We start from the raw sequence: 25,327 nt of genomic DNA, 5'->3' as shown, positions 1-25,327 counted from the left end.
AGGAGAGAAGGTGGAAGACAGGAAGCTGGAGTAGGTTTGAATATGTAGCGTAAGTCAAACTAGACTTGATAACATCTGTAAAGTTAGTAATCATTAGTTTGTGTAAGACAATGGGGTAAGTTTTGCAAAGATATGTCAAAGCAGTTAAGTAGCTATCCAGTAAGGTGTGTGCATAGTTGAGAAGTTATTCCAGAAATGTATGCAGCAGTAGCTGTGATGAGTTTATTTCATGGGAGTCATTCAGAACTAGAGGTAGAGAGGCCTTACTAGGAAGTAACTGAGCACAAATGGGAGTAATGCTTAGTATTATCAATACAGAGCTCAGTCTGACAGCTAATACAATGTCTCATTTTGCTCTTGCCTGATGAAAGAAATGGTGGATTCACAAATGGTCCAGAGATAAAGCAACAAAACATCTAACATACGTGTTGGGTTAGAATATGAGTATGTTTGCATTAACTGATCTATGAATGCCCTATCCTATGTGAATCACTTTTTTTATATTTTAACTTGACTGATATGCACACCAGATCAGAATGTCCCCTTCTTATACTCAACAGAAATAATAGGTAAAAAGGGATGGATTTATTACCAAGAGACTGTTATGATTGTACAGTAAGCTTTCATAATAAATGTGGCAGCCTTTTTCTCTTCATATCTATAATACTAGGCATGATGATTATATGGGAGAAAGTTAACACATATCCGTAATGATGGCATTCAAGGGGTGTTACTCAGAAGTCTGGTATCAACCAAGTTTTATAAATAAACCTAAAATATAAACATTTTTTATAGGCAGCCTGAAGTTTGGGATATACAGAAAAAAAAACATTCAAGATACTGTAACCCATTGCAACTAAATTTGCTTTGGCACAGCATGTCAAATTTTCTTACATTTGAATGGATAAGATAAAACTTTCTGCAAAGTTTTGATACTGTTTAATAGCACACTCTTCCAAGGGATACCAGAACAGATGAGTATTCTTGCCCGCAGTGCTTGTCTCTACCATAATTACTGAAATTTCAGTACAACTGTTCATTGACATCTGCTATTCTCTCCAACCACCAGCAAAGGCATACTCCCATGTTCCAGACTTAACATGGAACAAGGCACAGTGGTCATCCACACAGTCCTTTTCCAACTATGAAACTTGAATCTGTAGCTCCTCGTCTTCATCAAGATCACTGTTCTCTTCATTTGGATCTCCTTGGCTATAGCGAGAGCTTCGGATTTTTCCAAATAGGGTGGGATTTTGTTGTCGACGTAATCTGTGGAGAAAAAAAAATTGCATTTCAAATTGTGTAGTTGAGCATTTTTACTCCACCTTATGTACCTACATCACAGTTTTATGAATCATAATCAGATGCTTCCCGAGTTTTATGGAAATCCAACATTTATAGTTGCAACTGTACCAGAGATGAAACATCAAAATACTTGTGTCACGAGATAAAAATAGCAGAGTGCCATTAATATCATTGGAATATAATCTGATAACAGTAGGCTACAACTAAGGCAGTAGCAATCTCAAAATGTCTGGTACCACAGCAGTATTAATTCAAAACTATTGCAACACAGTTGCTGATTTTAGATTACTTTGGTGCAACTGGATTAATTCCAGGCTGTTATTAAATTACACTTGAGATACTGCTACACTGCCGTACCATAGAAATTACCAGAACTCTGAGGTGCCACAAATATAACTTTAGTGGTACAGTCAGAATATTGTGTATTACATGACACTATGACACAACTCTAATGACACAACTCTCTTGAATCACATCAGTCACTTTATAATACTGACAATAATAGTAGAAATGACAAAATGCTGTAACAAAATAGCAGTGCCAGAATATTTTGTACCACAGTATGAATGACAGAAATCTGTTGGACCATAGCACCTACTTCAAGATACCAGATTACCCATCCAAAATGCTACTAAGACACATCAATTTTACTAGAATGCTAGAGTATTACTAAGATGCTTCTGCAATGCTGTTGTAACAATGTAGTTGTGTCAAATATAGGTGTTAGAAATAAACTATTATGGAATGTTGTTGTACCTAAGTTAACAATATCACTTTGCCATACTACTATTAGAAGAAGTTCATCATGCCAACAGAAAGCAGTAAGTATTTAAAAGCAGGTACACTCATTTAAAAGACCATTCAGTATGCCAATGATAAACTTAGCATTACTCATGGCAATAAGTCCAGTTGCAAAACAAAACTACACTAACAAAAATCTCTCTAACTGCATCTAAAAAAAAGCTACAGCTGCCACATTGCAAGCAGAGAAATGAAAGACAAGCAGTTAAACATTTAACAAAATATCCCACCATCCCACAAACCACAATACTCCTTCTTGGAGGAAATAATATATACAAATTAAAAATATCTGGAAAAAAAGACTTACAGGACATCAGTGAACAGCTAGACAAATGCGCATTTTGCAATGTCTCACTCCCTTAAGAAATGATTACTGCATAAAAGTGCTATCATGTACCTGATAGCCACATGTGCAGTCTATCATTATGTCATTCTTCAGATACAAGAAGATTAAAGTAATGTCTTTCGGCTATTCCTGGTTAGGGGTCGCCACAGCGGAATGCTGGTCCGCTTATGATTGGCAGTAGATTTTTACGGTAGTAAAGTAAGAAATTTCTTTTTTAAGCAATGTCACTCTATAATAGCAATAACAATAGGTGGGGATAACGTTGGTGTACCCATGCATGTCTTTCTTTGATAACTTAGACTTTGCCCAGTGATTAACCACGCCCATAATGAGCAAACTCTGAGTTATCCCCATCCATATGTACAGTAGTAAATTCCATCACAGCTATATAATCTGAGTATTACAGCTAGAGATGTGCTCTTACAGTATGGAGTTTTACGACTGTGTGAATACATATAATAATTGTAAACTTCAGGAAATAAAAGAAAATATGACAATGAACAAGTACTCTCATGTCCTTTACTTTAACATATTCAAGGACAGAGGAAAAGGGAAGGAGTCTAAAGCTGACCAGGAGTTCAGAAAAGTACAGGGCATTACTTAGCAATGGAAACCACTTTGGTAATAAAGTAAGTAAGTAAACTGCAGACCCTGATAGCAGCAGGAGCAGAATGTACAAAGGAGTAAAGGAAAGTTACGCAGCAAAAGGAAGGACAGGGACATGGCATATATGGGTGTTTTCAGACTGACACTGGCAGCTGGCTGTGTGGAGCAACTATCTTTTGGCAGACAGAACTCATTATGTTGTTGTATACTGTGCAGTAAGGGTATATGCATATGGCAAGATGATATACAGTATTGTATACAGTACTATGTGAAATAGCCATAACAAAACTGTCTACTTGCTTTTAAATAACTATGAATCTCTGTTTCTTTCTCTGGTGTTGTGAGTTCTGAAAGTGGTGGCACAAGTAATGTCAGTGTCAAAAAAAGATTCAAGGTTGCAGTAATGAAAATATGAACGGCTCATAGGTAAATAACAGGCTATTGCAAGCTTAGCCTATAATCAGTGGTCAGAATCAAACCCTGTACCTTTTACCTCTTAGGTAAATGCATTAGGCATTACACCAACCTCTCCCCGATACAGAAAGTTATGCCTTGTGGAGATGTCTGATTCAAGAATGCAAAAGTTTATCTGAAATAGAAAACATCGTTTTGCATGGTATGGAACTGGAACAAAACTTAATAAAAAGAAGGAGAAGACAAGCTGCTTAATTTATATAAAGGCAAGTAAGTCCAAGGTCAAGCTATCCATAATCAGCATGGAAGACAGTGAGAAATACTTTGTTGACATGCTACAGATGCCTGACGACTATGTATTTTTATCTACATTAAATGTAATATATGAGTGTTCCTGCTTTGCCAAACAAGAGTAAATATGAAAGAGAATGCAAAAGTGTTTATCCTAGTCCTTTACTTGCTCTAAAAGCACTATGATTCTGTGTCACCTGAGAAGAGAACATCCATATATTTAGTGAAACAGTCATTTGGATAAATAGTTTTGTCATAAATTGCATTTAACAAAGACCTCACATTAACGATAACCATGCAGACTTTCTGGTAACCCATGAAGATTGTACATAAAGTCATTCTTCAGGGTAAAGTCATAAATACAACACAGACAGTTTTACTGGTGCACCCAAGGCCAGCAAAATGGTAAAAAGAAATTATGAAACCACAAACATAGCAGATGAAATGAAAGGAAATGAGTTAGGTGAGGAAAAATATGACACAAAGATAGAGTGCTACCCAATATTGTACTGCTTCTACTATATGTCATAAAACAGCACAGTGGCAACAGGATGTAGAAAGTCAGGGAGTGAAGTGACAAAGCAAGGGGAAGATGTGATGGTTTTAAGATCAGTGAGTAAATCCAGGCATAAATGGAAGACTGGGGGCAACCCAGCTTCTTGTAGAAGCAACTCATGTGCTGATGAGTGAATAAGATTTCAATGTGCGTACTCCACAGATAGAATAACACCGCCCCCGCAAGATACTACAGAGTAACCCTTGTGGTCATTTAAATTATTTGGCATTGTTCTGGCTAGATATAGAGTATAAAAAGAAAACACATTCTTTCCTATTATTTATCATTTTGTAGTATAAGAAAATGTATTCAATAGGTCCACAGCTCAGGAAAAAAGATTTGTGAGCAGGACTAAAGAAGTGTATCTATTACACCTGCAAACAGCAAAGCATTCCCAAAAGTAAAGGCTGAGGACTCATTTGAGGATAGACGCACAGCCATATGCAGAGTACACAGCATGCAGGGTCCTGCTACTCCTGATGCCAGGATGACGTGTTGAACTGAAGATGGTGGTATAAATGAAAATGAGATGCAGCTTACTTCAACAGTGCCATTCCTAAAAAATGCACAGGCACAAGGTTGTGCTGATTTGGAAATATTGCATGAAGCAGTTAAGAAGGAAAGACTGTTTATCTACTCCAAACAAGGTGTCGGTAATGCTCAGTGCAGCAACTGTGCTTTTTTCATTGGATGGAGCAAGTACATTGTGGCAGAAAATACTGCATCCAAAAACCAATACAGTTATCTAGGCGTATTACTCCAGTATGTCAGATATCACTTCTAGTATCATTACTGTTCCTGAAGTACTTGGGAACAATGAGGGAATGTTATAAGGAGGAAGTTGCTGTGTTGATGAACTATATATTAATATACAGAAATACTAAAGAAAAATATGAGGTGCATCTCACAGATGTTTTGCAACAGAACTGAGTCAGCAAGACGGAAATTAAATAAGTTGAAGTGGTCCCAGAGAGAAGCAGTGTCACGTTTTGGGGGACCTGACTGATAAGTCTGGTCCAGTTCAAATACAGACAAACTGGAGGCTAATAGGCAGCTCAGAGAATTTTCAAGTGCTGTAAACAATTCATAGTATGGCAAACTATTTGGGTAAATATATCAAAGACACTTCTGTATAGGAAAGTCTTGGTATGATGTGTGAAGAACAAAAGTACAAGGAATTGAGGTCATACCCAGTAATCCGCATTTGAACACTTGAAAGAAATGTTAACAGCATCCCCAGTCCTTAATCCCTTCAACATCAAAAACAGCTATTGCAGTGTCAACCATTACAGCAGTTATGGGATATTACAGGTGTATTTCCTTGTCTTCATGGTAAACAGTAAAGCCAGTGGTAGACTGATCCAAAAATCTTAAGAAGGCAGAAATCAGGTAAGCCCAGACTTAGAAAGCATGAGTAGCATATGTGTGGGCCAATTAGAAGTTCTAGAAACATCTCTCTTGGCTGCAGAGTTTCAAGATGTGACAAATAATAAGCAGTTAGTTCCTTTGCAACATATGAACTTAAAACCAGCAACAAAATATACTGCTGGCGAATTTTCTGTTGTTATAGTAATGGGGTCCCAGATTTCTTTGAAAAAAATATAAAAGACATGGGCACTCTGACAAAAGTCAAGTGTTACATAAAATTGCTCATGGAAAGCATACGTGCAATGCCATGGGGGAAATGACTGTATCACATCAGTCTTACAAAGTGATGACTTGTTACAGCTCCTGATTCCACTTATTTGACATGGAATTTCTGAGCATGAATGCTAGTTGCAGCTGAATAGTATTTACCAGTGAAAACTGAGTTGTCAAATTTTGAGAACTTGGTTAAAAAAGGAAACAGAATAGGGATATCAAAAACTATCTGATCACATGTACTTAAAGGGATACATAAATTACATCAAAGTCCAGCTTTAGCTTTGATATGGGAAAGTATTATTTAACTGACAGAGTGGTGGAGAATCACAAATGGACAGGCTAAAAGAGAGCAAAACTAATGTGCCTTTTAAAAGTGCAGGGTAACTAAAAATGCAAGGAAGCAGGAGTGTAGGTAAGTTGCAGGGTGTAGAAGCAGGAGTGTAGGTAAGTTGCAGGGTGTAAACTTTTAACACTGAGACAGCAATCCTCATCTGTTAGCTTAAATAAGTAAGCATGCATCCATGTAACCTTCCTTTTCTATGTCATTTCCTGTGAATAGCACACATACCAACAAATTACTAGGCACTTCTTTAGGTTGAGGTGTTGAGCAAATGTATTATACATATATGAGCCTTAAGCACACATTGAGAGTTAACTATATTTAAATTATTGTCTGCAACCTCTTTCCCAGAAAATTAGAATTAGCCTTCTTTTCCATCCATCCATCCTCAATCCCTTTTTCCCATTTTGCACATGGGGTCAGGATGTCACTTCAACAGTGCCAATCATCTTGAGCCAAGGTTTACACTGCCGGGTGGCTAGTTCTGCTGTGGTAGTTCATCTGTACCACTTACTCACACCTATGGCCAATTTAGAGTGTCCAATCCACCTACTGCATGTAGGAAACCCATGGGACTGCAGGGAGGACATGCACACTCTGGACAGAAGACTCCCCAGCCGAGAATCTAAACAGAGAACCTCTTGCTGTGAGGTAACAATGATAATAGCTGAACCACTGTGGCCGCCCAATTAGCCCTTTAGCCTTCTTATTTACCAGACATAGTATTATTGTCTCTATACCGATTCATTGTAATTATTAAAATGGTAATGTGCAGCTGCTGTTTAACTGTCTCTCAAGTCTATTCCTGCTTGAATCTTTAGATCTACACTGTATTTTCTTTCCAAGAATTATTGGAAAAAATGTGACATTTGTTTTCATGAATAATTTATAAAAAGGGCCAATTTCAATGAAAAGCTTGGTGTTTTTCTCCTGTCTCGCGAGGAACTTGACAGAACCACAGAGGAGTTTTCTTTTATTTTAGAAAATGTATATTAATTTCACACTCACTTATTATGTCATTTTCTCAAGTGAATAATAGTTTAAAAGTGTCCTTGACTACAAGCTGTCATGTATTGTTATGTTTTTTGGGACTCAAGGTGTGTGTGTGTGTGTGTGTGTGTGTGTGTGTGTGTGTGTGTGTGTGTGTGTGTGTGTGAACACTAACATACTAAAATTATTTTCTTACTTGTGTCAGCTGTGGTCTGAAAATGCATCCATGTAGCCCAGACCACCAACCTTAAAATGAAAATAATGTAACATGATGCACTGCAAAACATGAAAGGTAGCAGCAGTTTAAGGGGGAAAGGGATATTCTGTGTGTCCATCATCACACATCCTTGGAGAAAACTGAATGTCCTGCATCCATGTGTAAACAGGGATGTAAACTCAGTGGCATAAAAAGTGCACATTTTTTTAAGGTAGAAAGGTGAAGTGTAGCCCACGAAAATGGAAGAAGGCGAAATCACCTGTTAAACAATGTGGGCAAATCACCACCACCAAAATGCAACTTTTTCCTATAAAGCTGTAATTGGTCGACAGTGCTGCTATTTTCTAGGAAGGCAGCTTATTCAATTTTAAGTCAGGCTGACAAAGTAAATAGTTAACAGGCTTAACTACCGAAACCCCAAGTGATACTTCCATCTTGGCTTCCACTCTCTCTCTCCTTGCTGAAGATGTTGGCTCCTCCAGTTTACTGCCACAAGGCTAAAATTTACCATCTTACAAATGATTCTGACATGTTACATCACACACCTTTGAAAAACACATGTTAATAGCAATGGCTGTTGAGGGGGGTGGGTTACAGGTTAAAAAAACACCTGTTACATCTGATGCTTTGCTCATACTCTGTCAGACAAAATCTGTCACTTTTTTTCACAAGACAGGGTTAATGTAATCAATGTGCTGGAAAAATCCCTTTGCTTGCAAATATAATTAAATATTTACTACAACCAGACATATAAATTGAAAACATTATCTTCAGCTGTAGCACTTATTCATTTTCAAACTATCCACTTAATCCATTTCAAAATCTCCAAAGCTCATGCTGGCATCCACAAATAAGGAAAAGATGCTCGCCACAACTCTTCCAGCGACTATCAGTGTCTTACCTCAGGAATGCTGTCACTTTCGCCACTCTTGTCAACAAATGCAAAGTGGAGCAATGCCATCTCCAAACAGCATGGCAATTTCTCAATGGACATTCACCTGCTACTTATTTAATATATGTGTGTAAATGGTTTACCTTCATATGTCTGACAGCCACATCCTCGAAACTTCTGCCACAAGCTGTAAACTGCGAATCCGCAAAACCGCAAAAACCGAAGGGCCGAATTACAAGATCTTGCCCCCTTTTTGACCCATGGTAGCACTTGTTTCAGATGTAAATCGGAAATGTCGAATTTCAATTTTTTTCCCATGTTTAGGGAAGTCGGTGGGATGGAATTTGCATAAACAGTTTGCGTATCTGCACATTCGAAGGATGTGCTTTCAAGCATATGAAGGTAAACAGTGTAAATATAGGCAGTCTTTTTAAACTTACCTGTATTTTTTTCATGTGTGTGGGTGTGTGTGCGCGTGTGTGTGTGTGTGTGTGTGTGTGTGTGTGTGTGTGTGTGTGTGTGTGTGTGTGTGTGTGTGTGTGTGGGTATTTGAAGGAAATTATGTTTGGAGATACGAGTGTGTGTGTGTGTGTGTGTGTGTGTGTGTGTGTGTGTGTGTGTGTGTGTGTGTAAGAAATGATGTATGGAGATGCCAGTGTGTGTGTGTGTGTGTGTGTGTGTGTGTGTGTGTGTGTGTGTGTGTACTGTCTCATTAATGACAGAGGCACAATATTTTACTTAAAGAGTAATATATTGTCCCTCTGTCATTAGAATGTTTTTTATTGAATTTGGTTTGCAAAAACAGTGGTGAGACAGAAACACAGAGGGACAGAGAGACAGAGCCACAGAAAAGCATTCTAATAATAATAATAAAAATAAAATATACACATATATTTATATTAAAATATACGCAAACAGAAGCATTCATCCAAGCCTGATCAGGTTCTCATCATGCCTCCAATAAGAAGCTGCCACAGATGTTTTAAGACAGCAGCATCACAACTCTACACACATGTACTGGTGATCATGGATGACAGTACAACTGTCCAATAAGAACCTGACATGCAGAAGATGAAAATAAGTAGCAGTATGCAGGAGAGGGTACTGAGTGAAAGGCCATTTAGCACGTTTCTGAACTGTGCTGTTCACTTCTATGTAATAAGCCCAACTGCAATGGTGCACACCATCTGCAACTACCTTTGCACTATACACTGTGCAGTTGTACTCCCAAACGTTGGGCCACATGACTACACTGTCACCATTTGGGGTAGCTGATATAATATTCTACTGATGCAGGCCTTCAGCACACATACAACCCCCCCCCCCCAAAAGAAAGTACCTTTTGTGATCATACATTGAATGGCACTGCCTCTCCGTGCATTTGGGTGGTACAGAAAGAGTAAAGCTATGACCTGCTATAAAAGCATCTATCTGTCATCCTGGGTGTGCATCTCTCTGTCACCACTCAAATACTGTCCAACTCCAAGTATGTCACTTCTGCTTACTGTTTCTAGATTTCACCTGACCAGAAACAGGTGTGCAATTTTGAGAAACAGAACTGTGACTTGCCAAAAGTGCAAAAGTTACAATTTTTTAAAGTTTTTTTTTGTCTTTATCTCAAGGTGTGCAGATCCCAGAGTTTGTATACATAAAGGTATGTTTGTTAAGTGTGACTTTTGTAATTTTGACAAAGTGCAGTTCACTTATTTAGAATATTTACATGGAGCACTTTGCCTCCTGTAACAGGTATAATTGCTATCAGCATCTCACCAGAGTGCCTCCAACAGCATTTAGTTTAGTTAGTTAATTAGTTAGCTTAACACAATGTTTATTAGTTAGCTATAACAGAAAGGGGAAGAGTTAGGAGGAGAAAGGAGCCCGTGACAGACAATTCAAGCAAATGAAACAAAGTCTCATTTCAATCAATATTAAAAACTAACTTAAGTTTTAGGACTTCAATAAGGTGGGTGCCAGCTGAAATTCTAAGGACCATAATTGCATTTCCTTGAAAAGCACAACTGAAAGTAGTAATATAGGGAACTATATATTATAAATAATGGCTCATTACTATTCAAAAACGAGCATGTTAATTGGACAGCCTTACTAGTGTGCCTTTTGCAAATCAAGAATATATCAACAGAAAAAAGTCCAGCTACTGAAGTATCATTGAGCGGCGAGACTTTTCTGTTGGCATATACTAGAGGACACACAAATATATGAGGAAAAATCAGGTACATTCTGCAAAACTAAAATAGAAACATGCCTGATTTTCCTCACATTTTTTTGCTGTCCCTGTAAATGTCTGTTTTGTAGCAGTAAAACCAACAAAAACTAAGCAAACAGCAGCAGAGATTCTGTTTTCTCTGTCGCTTTTCCTGCAGTGATGTACTGTGCAAGGTGAGAACATATGCATGCTCAGTACAGTGAAGACAATGTGGAAGAAGACAGAAGTGCTCTTATACAAATAAATTATTTAAGAAAGGTATGTGATTTCTTTCTTAAATAATGTTAGTATAATAGAACCAATCCACTCCTGTCTGAGGGTATATCAGGATTTATCCATGGTTGGCTTTTGTTTAATCACTCGGGCTTCATTCTCATAATCAAATTACACTGACCGTGGGTAAATCCTGATATACCCACTCACAGCTGTGGTTTATTACTTTACTAAATCATAGATCACAGTACCTTGGAATATCACTCTTACTCCAAGGACGAGTGATCTTGGAATTAGTATATATAACTAGAAGGGGATGTGGGGAACACAAAAATGCTATAAAAGTGTAACAGCAAATTTCAGAATTCATTTATTGTCATTTGTCTGAATCTCAGTTTATTTTTTAAAGTGTAGGACTTGTGAGATAGTCTTGATCTTCTGTTGGAGAGCCAAATAGGGCAACAGCTATTTACAAACATTGTTTACAAAGTGAGTTTTATAATTACAAAACTATACAATACTTTGCATTTCTGCATTTTCAATCTTTATTTACTGAAGGTTATATTTCCTTTGATAATTTCTACATTTCATCCAATATCCTCTGCATATATTACTTCTGAAAGTTGATCTAACAATACAGTTAACTTAGGACAGTAATTTACAACTCACATTTCTAAAGTCTATAAAATCTATAAACCCCTTTGACTTCCCGGTGAATTACTTTTATCGCACTCCTTAGCTAAACTATGGAGTTCTCTCTCACTCTCTCTCCGCTGTACTCACAACCACTCTAATTTCAAATCTCTCCTCCATTCTTACCTTACCTCAAACTGGGACTGTTCCTGCTCCCTTCCCACCTAAATTACACTGTCAACGCTTTCAAACCTCCCTTTAATCTCATCTCCTGTCACCTCTGATCACTAACATTATTGTTAGAACAAACACTAAAATTGTATTAACACTTTATGACATGTACTTTTAATTATATTATCTGTATTACTTTTGACTTTATCTGTATTTTAACATGTTTATAAATGTATACTCCCTGATTTTGTATTTGAATTTAGACTGTATATTTATGCTTTTGTATACTATATAGTCCATACTTATGTTATACGGCGGTAGTGTTGTTACCTCACAGCAAGAGGTTCTTCCATTCGATTCTCGGCGTGGCTTGGGAGTGCCTTCTGTGTGGGAGTCTGCATGTCCTCCCTGTGGTTGGGTTGCGTCCGAAAGACATGCGTGCATAAATGGGCATGCTTTCGTTGAAGGTTGGGCATCAAGCTGGCACCTTTTCATAAAAAAATCTACTGCCAATCATTAGCGGACCAGAGTTTCGCTGTGGTGACCCCTTACCAGGAAAAAGCCGAAATACAAACAACAACATGCTATATTCTGTTAACTGCTTTTGGAGCTTTCCTCTGTGGGCCTCCACTGAAAATGAGCTCTGCTTGACCCAGTGGACTTCCCTGGTCATCAAACTGGAAATAAAATAAATAAATAAAGTTATGCTGTACTAGTTAAGTAAGAATTTCACCATTATTTTCTCCAGGAAGGCAAGGAAGATGCTTTATATGTAGACTTCAAAACTAGGGTTTTATATGTATCTTTGACTTCTTTATCATAGTAGCTCTGAATTTCTAAAAATAGTAGGGATGTCCTTTTCAAGATCTTTTACCTGCTTATAAATAATAGTAGATAGATAATATCTGAGTTCTATGTTCATTTCTGAATTTTGATCAATATAAATATATACTTGACCACTGCTCACCAAAGATGTCAGGACCTTGCCTGATGGCACTACTACTGGCACCCAATTAGCCCACTCATTCCAAGGGTAAGAGAGTCAGGCATTCCCAGACCAGGCAAGAACCCTACAGCCTACTTGTTCCCGCCATTACCTGATGAGACTGGGCCAGCTTGCTGATCCTAGGAGTAGCCTACCTACTTCCCCTTGGAGCACCCCTCTTCCTCCTTGTCAGCTTCTCTGAGCTCCACCATTACTGTCCTCTGAGGGGAAGCATGTCTCTGCACACCAAATACCTCTCAGCTGCCCATACAAGATTCACTGTGATAGCAAGGGGTCAGTGGCCCAAACACCTCTGGGTAACACCTGGTGCTTCTGCTAGGCACCTCCCTTGTGGTGAGTCGGAGCTGCCTCCTTCCCTCAGGATGGGTGAGCTGGCAGCAGCTGTTCAGTCCCATCCTTCCGGGCCAGCACTTACAGCTGCCCAAGCTGTTAGTCACACTGTGGTCATCTGTGGCATAGTCAGACTTCTATCCCTCTCTACTATGGAGCTGGGTATTTTTCACATTCATGTATCATCAAACTGTATAACCCTAAATGTTGTCTCCTCCCGAGTAAAAAATAAGATTTTCCTATTACTTTTTTTCCTGAAAAAAAATGTAGCCCTTAATAACTGCAACATACTCAGGAATTACTCCAAAAGTAATTGCTTACTATTTCCCAGTCTTATTGATAATCAGAAATGGTACAGCTCCCCAGGTAACTTTGTACCTGAGGCTGCTGCCTACACCTCTGAATTGTATTCCCTCTTAGATAGATGAATCATGGCATTGATATCCATCAGACTGCAGCATAAGGGGTAAATTCCTTGTCCACCTACTCACTGCCCTGTGGGGTTTTACATTGTGTCTACAGGTGTTTGACGTGTATGTGTTTCTCATCTGAGATGTTACTGAGGAAGAGGTGTACATTATCTCTGCCATACTGACAATATGCAGATGCATCTCTCCTTCTCCCCAGGTATTTACTTCTGCCATAAACAAGCTGTCTCCAGACATGGAATGTTCTACAAATGGGTGGCCAGTAACTGGCTAATGCTCACGCCTGCTGTGTAGCATGGTGGAGAGTTAAAGCCAAAAAGAAAAAAGCCAGCAACTGTGGGCTGTGAAAACTAATTTAATTAGTTAGACATCTGATAAAATTTCAAATGAAAACAACAGACCGGTTTCGGCTTGGATTTTACCTAGCCTTCATCAGTGTCAATTCATATTAAACAATTGAAGTCATTTATATGGTAGAATTGATTAAACACAAAAAATGATTGGTGAGCTCATAAATATGTATTTAAACATTCATAAATACTCATTAAGTTCAGGCTGAAAAAGTGAACCCAGTTTTACTATCCATTTTTTCTCTTTTGTATTAAGTTTGCTGTGCCATCTGACATGATTCCACCAATGTTGAATAATATGTCTAAATCAGAGTTATCCAGTTTAGCAGAACTTACTCATAACAAAGAATTGGTAATTACTTCTGCTGATAAAGGAGGGGCAGTTGTTGTTATGAACTGGACTGATTATGATATAGAGGCTCATAAACAACTGGATGATGCCAGATATTATACAAAGATGCCAATATATCCTACATCCATGTTCAAACAACAAATTGACACATTTCTGAAGTCAGCATTGGAAAATGGTATTATAACATCTGATACTTTGAAACATTTGACTATTACTGATCCTATTAGTCAATACATCTATTTTCTACCCAAAATCCATAAGGATCCTTTACATCCACCAGGAAGGCCAATTTTGGCCGGAAATGGGTCTTTGACTGAGCCACTTTCTGAATACCTGGCTATATATTTGAAACCTCTACTTAAATGGGTAAGATCTAGAATACAGGATACTACACGATTTCTTGGTATTATTAATGATATGCAGATTGAAGATGATTGGTGGTTATGCACTTTGGATGTAAGCTCACTATATACGAACATACCACACTGGGCAGGGTTAGATGCCATTGAATACTGGCTTTATAAATCTAACATGTATAAACCTGGCTTTAACACCTTCTTGATTTGTCTGACTGAACATGTTCTTACCAAAAATGTGTTTTTTTATGATAAAGATTGTTATCTACAAATTAGGGGTACTGCTATGGGGGTGTCTTTTGCCCCTATTTATGCAGATTTATATATGGCATATATTGAGTATCACATTATATATGATGATACACACAATCTTTATTTGCCGGAGATCGACATTTGGCGTAGATATTTGGATGATTGCTGGATGGTTTGGAGGTCAGATACTGAATACTTGCAGGAATTTGTTCAATACCTCAATGACAACAAATGGGGATTACGTTTTACAGTTAATTTTGATCAACATAAGATTACCTATTTGGATGTCATGGTAACCAGAAATGTAGATAATACACTCAGTACTCAAGTATTCAGGAAATATCCAGAATACAATACTTTACTCCACGCATCCAACTTTCATCCAAAACATACAGCCAAGAACATTCCAAAATCACAGTTTATCAGAATGAGACGCATTTGTTCAGAAGACAACACTTTTCAAACTTTTCAAACTTTTAGTCATGATTTGACTGACAGATTTAGGGCAAGAGGTTACAGTATGGGTTATGTCACCACAGCTAAGAATTCTGCATCACACCTGCCCAGAGATGAACTTCCAAGATACAAAAATCAAATGGAAAATAAACTCTCACACAAAAATAAACTCTCACACAAACATAATATTTTGCGATTTACTACCACTTATGGGAGGAATACTAACAAATTCATTGACATCATAAAACGTCATTGGAATATTCTTTCAGTGGATTCTGCTTTGTCTAATTATATACCTCAGTCATGTTTATTTTCTTTCAGGAAAGGGAAGAATTTGGGGGCCTTTTTCAATCATTATAAGCATCATTCTGAATCTAAACAATTACAGATGGCCCAAACTACAATATTGGGTAATAAGCTCATAGGCTGTATGCCATGTGGACATTGCAGTAATTGCAAACATGTACTTAGAACTAAACAATTTTCCAGCAATAATAGCAGCAATGTATATAATATTAAGTTTTTTGCTAATTGTAATACTGATTGGATTATTTATATGGCTTCTTGCAATTGTCATGCTTTTTACATTGGCCAAACCTCTAGACCTTTCAGGTTACGCATCTCTGAACATTTAAGTGACATCAAATGTAAAAGAGCTAGTAATGCATTATATAAACACACTCTAAAACATAGCACAGCCAAATTTCATTTTACTGTCATTGACAAGATAATAGGTGACAGAACACATAAATCAGAATGGCACAGCAAACTTAATACAAAAGAGAAAAAATGGATAGTAAAACTGGGTTCACTTTTTCAGCCTGGACTTAATGAATATTTATGAATGTTTATATACATATTTATGAGCTCACCAATCATTTTTTGTGTTTAATCAATTCTACCATATAAATGACTTCAATTGTTTAATATGAATTCATACTGATGAAGCCTAGGTAAAATCCAAGCCGAAACCAGTCTGTTGTTTTCATTTGAAGTTTTATCAGATGTCTAACTAATTAAATTAGTTTTCACAGCCCACAGTTGCTGGCTTTTTTCTTTTTGTTCATGTTCATTTCAGCCGTGCAACAGTTTCCGTGCAGGGGAAGGTTATTTGGAGAGTTAAAGCCCTCACTATGCCTCAGACTACTCAAATTCATTTAGGAACTCAGACATTAGAGTAACTGGTGGGAGAGGGCAGGAATCAGTGGGGGTGTTGGCTTCCCTGTCCTCAGGGAAAAGAATGGTAGGTCTGTTTTTTTTCCTTGCCAAAGCATGAGTGAAGGCTTGTCTGGTGCTCAGTAGGGATGAACAGAGGATGAGAGCTTGGTCTTAATTGACAATTTCTGATTTTCATTAACACAATATAAATATCTGGTATACCTGTTTCTAGGCATACACCTAGTGGAATGCACCACATGATCTTACACAAAAGCAAAACTGTTTCCCAATGCCTGTCAAGCAAGACAGGAAGTGTATCTGAAAAAAATGGCAACAAACTGGAAAAAGCATGGTGCTTCCCATGTTATGAAGACATCCTACGAGCTTCGTAAATGCAGTAGCCCATAATTATGAAAGCATATCACTGCTAACTTGCATTTTTATTTATCTCCAATAAACATTTGAGAGCTTACACTTCAGTTAATGAAATACAAGGTCTGTGACTAGAATGTATTTATATGTCTTTCTGCCATATAAATTAACAAGTCAAATAGGGACTGCTAATGTCTGTTACTAGGGAAACTGTTTTTGTTGCCTGATAGTTCAGCTGTAAGTTAGTGAACTATAAGCTCTACCAGTAGAATTTCATTATCAGACACTGCAATATAAATAATTTATTGATAAATCAGAAAGGAAGTACTTTAATAATCATGGTTAAATAGCAGTTACCATATTTGGGTGCACATTACTCTGAGATTTCTCACCTGGAATGAAATCCATTTACTCACCCAAATGTGGTAGACTCTTATAACAAGTAAAAATTAACACATTCTCCCTTCAAACAATGACAGAGCAGAAACATTAGTATCTTACAAAGTTTTTTTTAATTAAAGCTGTTTCATAAAAAATCCTCCTCTCACATTTGCCTTATGCTCATGCTGTTCACCTATGCAGTTTAACAACTGAACACCAGGTTGTGAAACAAGTCTTTGTTCTGTAAAATGTAGCTAACACACATTCAAACATGGAATGCACGGAGTACTGACTTTATGTATCCCACCCCTAGTATTCCATCAAAGCTGTATCTGAGGATCTTAGAGTCCAGGGCGATATACCCATCCTTTACCTAGGCCAATGCCTGCCCCCCCCCCCACACTGGAAACACATATCAATGAATTATTCGTTTTCATTGATTAAGTTTGCACTGGTAATACACAAGATGCACCATAACACATTTATGGTCATCTGCCTACCTATATCAGTGACAGAATCACTTCTGATATAATACATGTCCATGGATGTTTATCCTGGAAAACATACTGCACTTTATACAGTTTCATAAACACATAACTGGTGAAGTATATGGTGTTATGTGAATCATATGTGAATTATGTGCCAGTATTGTACTGCATATGGCATTCAGGACAGACTTCTAATAAGAACTTGTTTTTTCTAATCACAGTCACTGCACAGTTTGTTTAAATGCAGATAGCTGGAAACTCTGCTACATACCATATGACACACAGTATTCAGGCCTTAGTAGGCTTAAATAAAAAACACCACTGTACTGACACAATGGCTGCAAATGCCATGTATTGGTGGAGAGGTGCAGCAATACCTGAATAATCTGAACTGTTTCTTCCTGGGCCTCCACTAAAAATGGGCTCTGTCCCAGTTCGACTTCCTGGTAAATAAATGTTAAATAAATAAATAAATAAAATACAGTTACAGGTATGCAACAGTCACAGTGGTAAGAATCAATAACTTCCTAGCCTAGTCTGATAAACTGATGGACCTGTGAATTTTGCAAAGCGGCAGAGAGTTTTCTGGAGCCAGCTTACAGCAGAGTACAAAAGTGTATCATAATGACATGTCAATGTAGATGCATTCTTCTAACCTAAACAATATGCTTTTACATAACTTGTTCTTTTGCAACAGAGACATATTACTAGTCAGGTCAATATGCATTAAGATTCTCCACCATTTGTTAATGTCGTGCAATACATCTGCAATGATCACATCTTTTTTTACTTTTGACTTCCTTCACTTCTGAATTTATATTTTGGAGCATTGACATTGCACAGCTGCCACAGTTTACTTTTCATTGCCAAGGCAAATGCACTGAATACAGCAAATTCAGTCCAAGGAGGTATTAATTTATTATGCTGGATTACTGTGCATACACACGTGTAGCATATGCCACTGTAGATGTTTGTTATGAGGATGCAAATCTATGTCCTTGCTCTGCCTTAATTCATAAAGTAGCAGCTTTCTCTCATATGTGAGGCAGTTACTAAGCTGTGAACTAGACTGGCATGATGACGGGAACCACAGTCCTCATAAATGCCAGCAGCAGGGATGAGAAGATTTTTTTAAAAAGGTAAATCATTAATTCATAATTAGAATACAGACAATGTAGATTTTTCCAACATTCAGCCCCCTACAACCTGTTTGTACACATGTATAGTATTAACTCTGATACACTGTACAGGAGTCAGCATGTATCAGATGTACACATCTGTAGTCTCAAATCTAAAGTGCTGTGCAGGAGTGAGCATGTACACAGATGTACTCATCTGCAGTACTAAGGTACTATGCAAGCATCAGCATGTACATGATGTACACGTGCAGTATCAAATCTGAGTTACTGTGGAAGCATTGGCATGTACATAATGTACACATGTGCAGTATCAAATCTGAGTTACTGTGGAAGCATTGGCATGTACATAATGTACACATGTGCAGTATCAGATCTGAGTTACTGTGGAAGCATTGGCATGTACATAATGTACACATGTGCAGTATCAAATCTGAGTTACTGTGGAAGCATTGGCATGTACATAATGTACACATGTGCAGTATCAAATCTGAGTTACTGTGGAAGCATTGGCATGTACATAATGTACACATGTGCAGTATCAAATCTGAGTTACTGTGGAAGCATTGGCATGTACATAATGTACACATGTGCAGTATCAAATCTGAGTTACTGTGGAAGCATTGGCATGTACATGATGTACACATGCAGTATCAAATCTGAGTTACTGTGGAAGCATTGGCATGTACATAATGTACACATGTGCAGTATCAAATCTGAGTTACTGTGGAAGCATTGGCATGTACATAATGTACACATGTGCAGTATCAAATCTGAGTTACTGTGGAAGCATTGGCATGTACATAATGTACACATGTGCAGTATCAAATCTGAGTTACTGTGGAAGCATTGGCATGTACATAATGTACACATGTGCAGTATCAAATCTGAGTTACTGTGGAAGCATTGGCATGTACATAATGTACACATGTGCAGTATCAAATCTGAGTTACTGTGGAAGCATTGGCATGTACATAATGTACACATGTGCAGTATCAAATCTGAGTTACTGTGGAAGCATTGGCATGTACATAATGTACACATGTGCAGTATCAAATCTGAGTTACTGTGGAAGCATTGGCATGTACATAATGTACACACTGGGATGCTGTGCAAGAGTCAGTTTCCTTAAGTCTGTACACACACACACACATACACATATTTAAAGCATGGGCAATAATGCCCTTCTAGCCTGCCAGTATATCAAAACAATTGTTCCCATATTAAGTGTCCAGGCCATTCTTAAAAACATCTAAACTAGTGCTTGATTTAATGTACATTGGTAGTCTATTCCATGCATCAGATACTCTGTCTCTCTCAGGCAACCTATCTGTACACTTCTCATGCATAATCGTCTACATAGGTTGTCTGCTGATTCTCTACTACTTTTTGATACACCCCAAACATTCCTAGAGTAAGTTGTCTGTAAATGCCCTATATACCTAAATAAGGTCTATTCTTAAATGTCTGCAAGAGATACTGTACAAGTTAAGATAGTTTAGTCTTTCATAATAACTTAAATTTTCAAATCCATGGATACCCTTGGTATATTTCCACTATACAGTTTCCAGTTTACTCATGCTTGTTTTCATTTAAGGTTTCCATATCGTTATTCCATACTCAAGTTTGGGTCTAATGTAACTAAGAAGGAATGACTTCATCATTTCTGGTTTCCTAGACTTTATAAATCTTTTTATACAAACTATAGTTCTGTAACTTCCATTAACCAATTGGTTGACATGATTAGAAAAACTGAAAGCTGGATCTACCCATGTACCCAGGTCCTTAAATGAATCTGCAGTTTCAATCACTGTGTGCTGTAACTAAATATTCACCTTTCAATTTATGTCTCCCAAATCTCATATGCTTAGACTTTGATGTATTTATCAGCAGATTATCCTCATGTGCCCAAATGGTCAATTTAGTCAAGTTCTTTTGAAAGCATTCCCTGTCTGTAACACATTTAATCAGTTTACCTATTTTCAAGTCATCTGCATATAGACTGTAGAACACCTTAGATGAAAAAGAAATGTCTGAAAGATACAACCTAAACAAGTAAGGGCCTAGGATAAAAACCTGTATGATACTTGCTATATCCTATTTGCAAGCCATAAAGCTATCCATCTTATCAAAATTACATCGATACCTAGTTATTCTAATTTACTGATAAACATTTGTGCATGTCCCTATCAAATGATGAAGTTAAATCTATATAAATTAAATCACAGGACAATTTTTCATTCACAGCTGTTAGTATACTCTTATAGAACATCATGTTACAGGTGCTAACTGATCTATATTCAGCATATGCATGCTGATATATGGTTTCAATTCCCAACCTTTCCAGTTCTGACAATAATTTAAATATAACCTTCTCCATTATTTGTCCATAACATAAAAGTAAATTTATGGATCTGTATGACTCTGGGTTCCTCCTACTCCTCTTTCCCTTAAAGACAGTCCATGTCACCATTCATGAGAAATCGCCCCATATTTACATGACCTAATACATTACAGACATAATGGTACCTGTAAGCTCATGCCAAAGTGTTCTTAGGTTATTATTACTAATTCCTTCTCCTCACCGTAATTACTTTGGAACCAGTTTGCATATTTTTTTCAATATAATCTAATTTGATTTCAGTATCTGAAGTTACCTAAATGTCACTAAGAAAATATATCACCCTTTCGTGCAGCCAAAGTGCTTTGCATAAGATTCTGAAAATACATTTATATTCTGTTGTATCTGATTACGCTCAGTATCTTTATGCAAAATTTCTTCAAAGTTTTCTTGATTTTGTCTCACACTATGTTTAATCTGTCTATCTGTCCAGCTTGTTTATTTCTGTTTTTAAAGTTGTAGTTTGACCTATTTTCCTTTTCTTATATTTTTTTGTTCCTCACCTTAATCAAGTATCTTCTTCTTATGGAAATATATCCTCCTGAAGTAGAGTGCCTAGATCTTGATGTTCTCATCAGGCTGTTGTCCCATTGTTAAACATTTGCATTTATTTTTTTTGTATTCAAGCAATTTCTCTAAAAACTTTCTACATTCCTTCTGCAGTTTTTCCACTGAATGCACCACGTCAATTAGTTTTATACAGTGACTGTTTTGCTTCCATGTAATCTGTTACTAATCTTTTGCGCATTGGTTTAGATTTTAGATTGGAAGAATTATCTAGCAACAAATTAACCTTTATAACCCCATGATCACTACACATCTGTGGTGGTAAAACGTGGCATTGATTTATTTATTTCCAGTTTGATTACCGGGGAAGTCCACTGGGCCAGAACATGCCCATTTTCAGTGGAGGCCCGGGGAGAAAAGCTCTGAAAGCAATGCAAATACAATCTAAGTTACATAGTGTTGAAGGTAAAAAAAATACATGTGTAATTACATTCACACAGTTAGTAAAAAAAGCAAAAAGCACACAGTATACCTCAAAAACATCATTAAGGAAGGTAGATAAAATAGATTTTCAGTAGTTTCCCTTCAGAGCAGCAAGTTTCAACTGTCTGTAATGAAGAGATCTGAGGTTACCTGATATTTACAATATTTACATACAAGGAGTAGAGAGAGAGAAATACTTGAACTGAGAAGTAGCTTAAGTTTGATTTAGTAGCAATGGAAAAATAATAGTTTTGGGTAGTGTGAAGTGTAAGGATATAGAGGGTTCATAAGGGTAACAGTAACTTCTTTAGGAATGCAACAATGTCCAGCATATTCCATTCCCTGGTAGGCTTTTTTATAACCTGAAGCAATTGTTGTTCCTGACCAAGTGTTGTAAATAATTTCCTTACTAATGTTGCTGAGTCAATATTATTCTAGTCTGTGTTTGGTAAATTTAAGTCTCCAGCCACTACTATTCTTCCTTCCTGTGTTTTATGCAAGAAATGTATGAATTCCTCTAGGTCATCAGCACTTGACTCTGGTGGTCTATTCACTCCAACAACTGTTAGATGTTCCAGGGTTGTCTTTATCGTCGCAGTTACGCAAGCTATTGGTGGGATCACTGAGCATGTAATAATCACAGGTCTCATAACAATCTTTAATCCCCATCATAAGGTTCCCTATTAAAATAGCGAAGGTCCACTTACCCGAATACGGAAACGTCGACATGTATACATCGAACCGCGAAAACACCGATCATCCTGAATTGCGAAATCTGAAATGTCGAATCGTCATGGTTGGCCCTTCTGCAGTAAAGCTCCGTAAGGTAAGTGTGCGATAGTTACGGACCTTAGGGTTAGGGTGCGGGTTAAGGTAAGTGCATAGATAGTAATGTATGTAAGGTTTAGTGTAGGGTTAAAAGTAGGGTTTTGTTAAGTGTATGTGTGTGGGTTATTTATTTTGTTTGGGTATAGCTCCGTAAGGCAAATGTGCGATGGTTATGGACCTTAGGGTTAGGGTGCGGGTTAAGGTAAGTGCATAGATAGTAATGTATGTAAGGTTTAGTGTAGGGTTAGAAGTAGGATTTTGGTTAGTGTATGTATGTGGTTTATTTATTTTGTTTGGGTAGGTAGTATGTAGCGCACGGTGAGGTTGGACGACTATGACGGTTCGGGATTTTGAATGTCGCGGTTTAGGGTGTTCGGTGTATTCGCGGTGCAGGTAATATGTGTCGATGATTCTGCATTCGCTGACTAGGACTTTTATAGTTCTAATATAGACCCCATCATAACACCTCCACCTGACTTTTTAAATGTCTGTTACAGTAAAAACATTTATACCTTGACAGAACTGGTTTCTAGTCATTGTTCTTTAACCATGTTTTACAAACAATAACAACATCAATCTTGTGGAAACGTACACATTTTCCAATAAAATTTTATTATTAAAGCTCCTAGCATTAACAACCATCAGACATGTATCAAATGTTGGTATCACCAAAACGTTAAATTTTTGACATGGTAAAAATTCTGCCTTGTGTTTGTCAAATATTGCAAAATATTTACCACAAAAATTTTCTTCCCTGATCTTGATAAGTGCACATCATCCTGTCTAAAAATGTGTACCCAAAATTAGGCTCAGAAGCTCTACACCTTTCAGTGTTTTTAAATGGGACATTTTTCATGTAGGTATTTACCCAGAAAGTCATTTCATTCACAAATTGATAGAGCTAAGAGAATGGAAACCTAGCCTGTTAAAATTTGTAATAAAAGGTCAAAGAATCAGATGGTTAGCTAAGTATTCTTTCAAAATGATAGCTTAGTGCTCACAGCTGAGTGATCTGTATTGAGGTAATATTTATTTTTTGCAAAAAGGGAATTTATTAAATAAAGTTTTCAAAAGAGGATTAAAAGGGAGTGCAGAACTGCGACACCCCATGTAATGCATTGTTTGTGTAATAGAAATGTTATCTGCTTTTCTCTTAAAATGTCAGAGTGTTGTTTTTTATTATACCAAGGCATAATTTGGAAGCACTGCTGTGATTCAGAAGATGCAGGCAGCAAAACACAAAAAATACCAAATACTGGAATGGTGAGGTAGGAAGATCAAAGTTTAATCTAAAATCAATAATAAAATAAAACTGAACACTTTCATCCAAAAATATGGTCATCATCAGAATAATCAACATACAAAATGAACCCTATATTTATACTAATCATTCCCTAACATCATCTTCTAATAACCTAATTAATTAACTGCATATTCTCTTAAAAAGCCCTACAATAAATAAATTCATAAATAAATACTCTAAACATATAACAATCGTCAACAGGTTAAAAATACTTATATAAAATACAATATATCAATCAGACCCCACAGTAAATTAGGATGACAGTTTTCTTTAAAAGAATGAAGGGGGATCCTTTTGATGACACTGATAAACTGCAATCGAACTTCCTGAATAAACATCATGTTTTCCCTCTGACAGAGAAAAATATAGATGAAAAAATAGCAGACTCCATAGAATAGAAAAAAAATCTAATGATATTACATATGTAAGGTAATCCAGGTATTGCTAGATTAAATATACCACATTTATGCTACAACCACTAATCAAATGAATGTGTAAATTTATGCATGGATGCATTCAGTTACACTGATGTCAAGCATTGATTATTTGCATGACTAAATTTTGTCCTACTGGAAAAGTTTAGGATGCATTCAAGAGTGGAGGGCACCTCTCGTACAATGTCACACATCAAAGTTATTAGTGTTTCTGTTACTATTAGCACATGATTATACAGAAGTTAGAAAATGTATGGGTTAAAAGATGTATCCTTTGATGGCCTTACAACCTAAATGCATAATGACCCAAACTATGAAAAGTACAGTTTTGTACCTACCATAAATGTAGATGTTCGAGTGCTAATACAGCTGCAGTAATCACAGATGGGTTTTCAGCCGTCAGGCGGTCCCTCGGTCGGCCGAATTCCAAAGTCTTGGTCCGGCGTCGGTTGTCTTCGCTTACTCTTCTGATGTCAGGAAGGCCAGAGTATATAAGACACAGCCGACGCCATGTTCTTCAGTCTTTCTTGCCCCAGATGTCAGGTGCCCCCAAAAGGAAGGCAATACATAAGTAAAGCTTATCCACATATGCAAGCAATGCAAAGTAATGCAAAATCAGTGTAAGCAAGCAAATAAAACATAACAGGATAACCCAGTCAGGAG

General features: G+C 37.2%; 1 protein-coding gene across 1 annotated transcript in view; it reads right to left on the bottom strand.

The window, feature by feature from the left end:
* Positions 1 to 368: 368 nt before the first annotated feature.
* The window catches only part of CCDC102A (coiled-coil domain containing 102A), a 402,094-nt gene continuing 377,135 nt past the window's right edge, over positions 369 to 25,327 (bottom strand). The window contains exon 9 of the mRNA XM_044081499.1: positions 369 to 1,269. Coding sequence (XP_043937434.1) covers positions 1,143 to 1,269 — 127 coding nt within the window. The 3' untranslated portion in view covers positions 369 to 1,142. The remainder of the gene's footprint in view (positions 1,270 to 25,327) is intronic.

The sequence above is a fragment of the Protopterus annectens genome, chromosome 8.part0 (assembly GCF_019279795.1).
Source record: "Protopterus annectens isolate FY-2018-M chromosome 8.part0, PAN1.0, whole genome shotgun sequence".
Classification (NCBI taxonomy): Eukaryota; Metazoa; Chordata; order Ceratodontiformes; family Protopteridae; genus Protopterus; species Protopterus annectens.
Note: the sequence above shows the minus strand (reverse complement) of the source record. Positions and strands in the feature narration are given on the sequence as shown.